Source organism: Sinocyclocheilus grahami, unplaced genomic scaffold (assembly GCF_001515645.1).
Source record: "Sinocyclocheilus grahami isolate Dianchi unplaced genomic scaffold, SAMN03320097.WGS_v1.1 scaffold25.1, whole genome shotgun sequence".
NCBI lineage: Eukaryota > Metazoa > Chordata > Actinopteri > Cypriniformes > Cyprinidae > Sinocyclocheilus > Sinocyclocheilus grahami.
The window spans coordinates 1208352-1214386 of NW_015505204.1; the positions used below are offsets into that span (position 1 = coordinate 1208352).

Sequence of the window (6035 nt, forward strand, 5' to 3'; positions counted from 1 at the left end):
ACTTGATTAGTTGGATCAGGTGTGTTTAATTAGGGTTGAATCTAAACTCTGCAGGGCTCCTGTCCTCCTGGAATTGAGTTTGACACCCCTGGTCTAGAACTACAGTAACATCATGTTCACACAGCGCACACAACGCCTCTGAACTTACCCCCGATTTCTCTCAACATGGGGACAGGAGAGCTATCAGTCAATGGAAACATGAAAATATTTCATAACGTAACTCAGATATTCCCTTGTAAATTAAAAGGTAATGCTTTACTTTACTAGTGGTTAAAGCTCCGGAATGGACTCTGTCCCAAGATGAGAGAAAAATATTGACACTTTCATACCCACATTTAAGTCACTGAACTCCAGGTTACTCAAGAAGACTGTAACTCAATTAATGGATTAAATGTATTTGCATCTGCTGAAGTAACAAAGAACTACTTTGATGTAGAACCCCATTTTTTTGTACATTTAGGGTAATACAGGCTAAGATGTCCCCTGCGGTAAGATTTCACATCAGTGACACATATGACACAATGACCATTACCGCTGGCCATTACAAGATAGCAGACACCTCAACATGTCTGGAGCAATCGAATGTGGCATCTGGGTATACATCTCTATGATCATCACTAACTGTACAATATCGCGCAGTCTTGCAGATATGCATATTCACACAACTATAGTTGCAGACACACAGTCAGCTTGCTTTTGAATGTTTATGGACCAGCTTTCACTGTCCCTATATGGTGGATGGCTTGCATATAGCAGCCCACAGAAACAGCCACTATTGAGAAATCTATGTATTTATGTCTATGGTGATGACACACAGACGGTTTCAAGATGGCGAGAGTGTCAACAATTGTGTCCCAAACTACACTATGCACTTATTCTATGCACTATGTACTCAACCGCCTAGTGTATGAATTATTTAAAGTTATTTTGTCATTCAACATTGGATTCTAATATGTGCCATTCACCACATAGAAAATATTAATTCTGTGAACAAGTGACCGATTTCAGATCATACCCAATTAAAGATATAATGTGGTTTGTATGTTTTGATGAAACATCTGTGACGAATTGTACATTAATAAATCACAACAATCCCACATTGTTAAACATTGCCAGGAATTTACCGGATTAAAGAGTATTATTTTACAATAAATTACCGTATTGAGAAATGTACTGTGAAATCATTTTCTTACAAATGACTAACCCTAACAGCAGAATGATGCTGTCATCACAGTAATTCACTGCTCTTGTTTTACTGTGAATTCACATTATAAAGTTGTCTTTAAAGGTGGGGTAAGCGATTTCTGGCAGCCAATGTTGACATTTGAAATCACCAAAACAAACACGCCCCTACCCCAAAAGGGTCTCGCCCCTATTTTGATAGCTCCGCCCCACACATACGTACGCAACCCAGGCATCTATTCATGACATATTGAGACAAATTTCAAATGATTTTCAACGGTCGCTTTGTTGCGTCCAGTGTACTAGACAGACTTCAGCTGTTGCGGCGCAGACACGGTGTTACTGTGCAGTGCCAAGTTGTGGAAAAACATTGTTTGCATTGCATTCCTTTTGATTCCAACATTAGGAAAGATTGGATGCATTTTATTTTTAATGAAGATCCAGACCACGTCAGTAAGAACTTGGTCCTTTGTTCACTTCATTTTACCACTGATGCACGATGCTGTGCCGACTATATTTGATCCGACAGTAATGTCGCGACACAAGTGTGAGCAACTGTTTTCATTATGTAGTCATTATTGTTTTGTCTCTTCTTACAGAAGCTCTCAAACATAGCAACTATTAGCCAGTCATAGCAGTGGGCATTTACTTACGAGTTTACAATCAGCCATGCCTATTCAAGCACAGCGTTCTGATGAGGGGGATAAAAAAGGACAGAAAATAGCTTATTACTTCTAAATTATGATGTTTTATATATATAAATCTTGAAAACATAATAATTGGACCTCAGAGAACAGTACAAAATTAAAAAACAAAGGCAGTTCATGATCCCTTTAAACTAAACGCTAACACAGGAAACCCACTTCCACATCCTGTTACTCATCCTGTATGGAAACATACTAAAACACTTTTACTGAAAGAAAATGTTTTTATCTGTCAATACTTATAAAGAAGAAGAAGAATTCTTGCTTCATATTTTTCATCTATGATTTAATCACAGACAAACATTTTAAACAACAAACATGCCGTTAACATAATATTTCAATGATAATGGCTCCTCCAGCTTTCTAATCTATTCAGTTTCTGTTCTGACAGGAGCGTAAGTAGTGATATCTGAACTCGGCACTTGTGTTTTCTTGTGTCGGTTTTGTCTCCTGGTCATAAAGTCCACAGATGCATAACACACCTCGCTATCATCATTCTCCTGTAATAAAAAATAATGTTTTGATTTAATTATATAACATGTATTACAGTATATATTTACATTTTAGGTAACTTTTTTTTTTTTTTTACATGTAACATTAATTAACAATGCATTAATACGTTTACTAACAATGAGCAATATGTTTGTTACTGTATTTATTAATCTTTTATAATGTAAGTTTATATAAAATAGATCTGTTCACTGTTAGTTAATATAAGCTCAGATCCATTAAATTATAATAACAGATAGTTAATGTTAGTTCGTTAACTTTTTTTTTTTATTCATTTATTTATTTATTTATTTGCAACCTTATTGTAAAGTGGTAACCCAATCTTTTTAAGCTAAAGAAAAAAAGAGCCAGTAATTGAAATCTTCCATATTGTGAATAAACTTGCATGTTTTCGTTGGTCATACCTCAATAATATTTCTACCTTTCAGCTTGTGTTTTTGATCAGTTGCAGAATCTAAAATGAAATATTTAAATTAGTGGATTCCAATTCATGCAGTATTAAAAAAAAATTAAACTTTTGTCATTGACAAAATCTGTAAAATTTTGGCTGTGCAAAAGAAGTGTATAAATCTGTAAATAATTACCTGTAGCTTTCCTACAACAGAGGCAGAATACACAGATGGAGGAGAAGAGACAACACACTGGACACACACTGAACAGCAGCGTCCAGCAGAGCACACAGTCTGATACAGGAGGTGGGGTGGAGGTGGTGTTCAGGGGTCCAGAAGAGGAGGTCACTTGCTCAGGATAAAATAAATACAAATGTGTCAATGAATGTTGAAAAATAAATAAATTATATATATATATATATATATATATATATATGAAGGTAAAGTTTTCCAGAATTACACAAACAATGGTGTAATAATGACTAACAGAAGTGTTTTTTTACCGCCCAGAGAAAGACAAATTGTTTGGTTTCCATAATAGTACACATCTGATGAGGAGATGATGCCTTTTCCATCTTCATTTACCTTTATCTCTAGTTTTGCACAGTAGTACAGTCCCAGGTCAGATACACTGATGTTAGTAATATGTAGATCATAAGAATTATTATAGAGGTTGTGGATAAAGCTGAATCGCTGAAATATCTCCATGCCCAGTTTCCTAAAATCTATTATGAGAGAGGGTTGGTTTTCATGAGAGCAGTTTCTTATCCATACAACGACAGAACCAAGAGTTAGAGAGCGATCACAAAAGAGAGTGATGTTGTCTCCTGGTTTGACTTTCATCTCCATTTCTTCTCCATAGATTATTTTCAGATAAAACAGGAAAACTGTAAAAGTACAAAATTATCTTTATGTAGCACTTTAGATTATACTATTATATCAATTATATCAAAATATTCACAGTAGTGACATTTTACAAAACAAAAAAAAACTCAAAAAAAATAACTAAAGAATTATAGTTTTTTTCTTACACATGAGTGCGATCAAAGCAAGTCTTGGCCTCTCCATCTCAGTGAATGATTGTGAATAACTGACACTGCTGAGGGTCTTAATGCAGATGTCAGCTCTTATCTGACTGGTTCACATCAATGGAAAGTTTTACCTAAAGCGGCCTGCGTCATGAGGGGTTGGCGGTAAATTAGGTTATTGTGTAAACAAAAAGTGAGTGCAATAGGAACCAATCATTTGTTACCTTTTAGACTTGTTTGCTCTGATTTGACTTCGTGAATAGGAAAATCTTAAACCTTTTCATGATCGGACATATATGCAGAGAGGCTACATTATTTGATAATAAAATGTAACTTGTGTTTGTTAGATAATAGGTATGATTAGCATCAGAAATGATTCAGACATGAAGATAAGCCCAAGATTATGTGCTTACATTTTACATTCAATGAGAAAATTAATAAACTCTTTGTTTTATTGTAGTGGATCAAAATAAGAAACTATTATGCAACAACATCTAAACATGTCAAAACAGGAAACCCACAGGCCTCATTTAGACCACTTACAACCTCCTCACATTTGTTGCCTTTACACGTCATCAAACTTTCACTTCACATCTCTTGTAGATTATTGATCACCAAGCAAGTATGTTTCCATTAGTCTTTGTTTGCTTTTGTGTGTTGGTTAAAGTGCGTGTATGTGCATAAAGGCATCTCACTCACATTAATTCATGCAGGAGAAGTTTTCTGTGTGTTCTTATAGATACTGGAATAGCTGTCTAAATAAAGGATTCAGTTAAAGATTATTAATGCCGCAAATAAACACGATGTTATGTTTTGTTAAGAACTGACTAAATTTTAAATTAAAATTAAAAGTCTAGGAAAGGTTCCAAGGTGTACCATTTAAACACCCATGTGTACCATATGAAGAGACAACACACTGGACACACACTGAACAGCAGCGTCCAGCAGAGCACACAGTCTGATACAGGAGGTGGGGTAGAGGTGGTGTTCAGGGGTCCAGAAGAGGAGGTCACTTGCTCAGGATAAAATAAATACAAATGTGTCAATGAATGTTGAAAAATAAATAAATTATATATATATAGTTTATCTTGCTTCTTGATGAGAAGGTAAAGTTTTCCAGAATTACACAAACAATGGTGTAATAATGACTAACAGAAGTGTTTTTTTACCGCCCAGAGAAAGACAAATTGTTTGGTTTCCATAATAGTACACATCTGATGAGGAGATGATGCCTTTTCCATCTTCATTTACCTTTATCTCTAGTTTTGCACAGTAGTACAGTCCCAGGTCAGATACACTGATGTTAGTAATATGTAGATCATAAGAATTATTATAGAGGTTGTGGATAAAGCTGAATCGCTGAAATATCTCCATGCCCAGTTTCCTAAAATCTATTATGAGAGAGGGTTGGTTTTCATGAGAGCAGTTTCTTATCCATACAACGACAGAACCAAGAGTTAGAGAGCGATCACAAAAGAGAGTGATGTTGTCTCCTGGTTTGACTTTCATCTCCATTTCTTCTCCATAGATTATTTTCAGATAAAACAGGAAAACTGTAAAAGTACAAAATTATCTTTATGTAGCACTTTAGATTATACTATTATATCAATTATATCAAAATATTCACAGTAGTGACATTTTACAAAACAAAAAAAAACTCAAAAAAAATAACTAAAGAATTATAGTTTTTTTCTTACACATGAGTGCGATCAAAGCAAGTCTTGGCCTCTCCATCTCAGTGAATGATTGTGAATAACTGACACTGCTGAGGGTCTTAATGCAGATGTCAGCTCTTATCTGACTGGTTCACATCAATGGAAAGTTTTACCTAAAGCGGCCTGCGTCATGAGGGGTTGGCGGTAAATTAGGTTATTGTGTAAACAAAAAGTGAGTGCAATAGGAACCAATCATTTGTTACCTTTTAGACTTGTTTGCTCTGATTTGACTTCGTGAATAGGAAAATCTTAAACCTTTTCATGATCGGACATATATGCAGAGAGGCTACATTATTTGATAATAAAATGTAACTTGTGTTTGTTAGATAATAGGTATGATTAGCATCAGAAATGATTCAGACATGAAGATAAGCCCAAGATTATGTGCTTACATTTTACATTCAATGAGAAAATTAATAAACTCTTTGTTTTATTGTAGTGGATCAAAATAAGAAACTATTATGCAACAACATCTAAACATGTCAAAACAGGAAACCCACAGGCCTC

The 6035-nt window shown here is 34.9% G+C and overlaps 1 protein-coding gene across 1 annotated transcript; it reads right to left on the reverse strand.

The window, feature by feature from the left end:
* Window positions 1-2254: 2254 nt before the first annotated feature.
* Window positions 2255-5791, reverse strand: LOC107564937 (uncharacterized). The gene is made up of 9 exons (XM_016250112.1): window positions 5784-5791; window positions 5511-5614; window positions 4983-5366; window positions 4711-4825; window positions 3817-3920; window positions 3289-3672; window positions 2981-3133; window positions 2801-2850; window positions 2255-2386 (listed from the first exon to the last, which is right to left on the reverse strand). The coding sequence occupies exons 1-9, from the start codon at window positions 5789-5791 to the stop codon at window positions 2255-2257; spliced, it is 1434 nt and encodes a 477-aa protein (XP_016105598.1).
* Window positions 5792-6035: the final 244 nt, after the last annotated feature.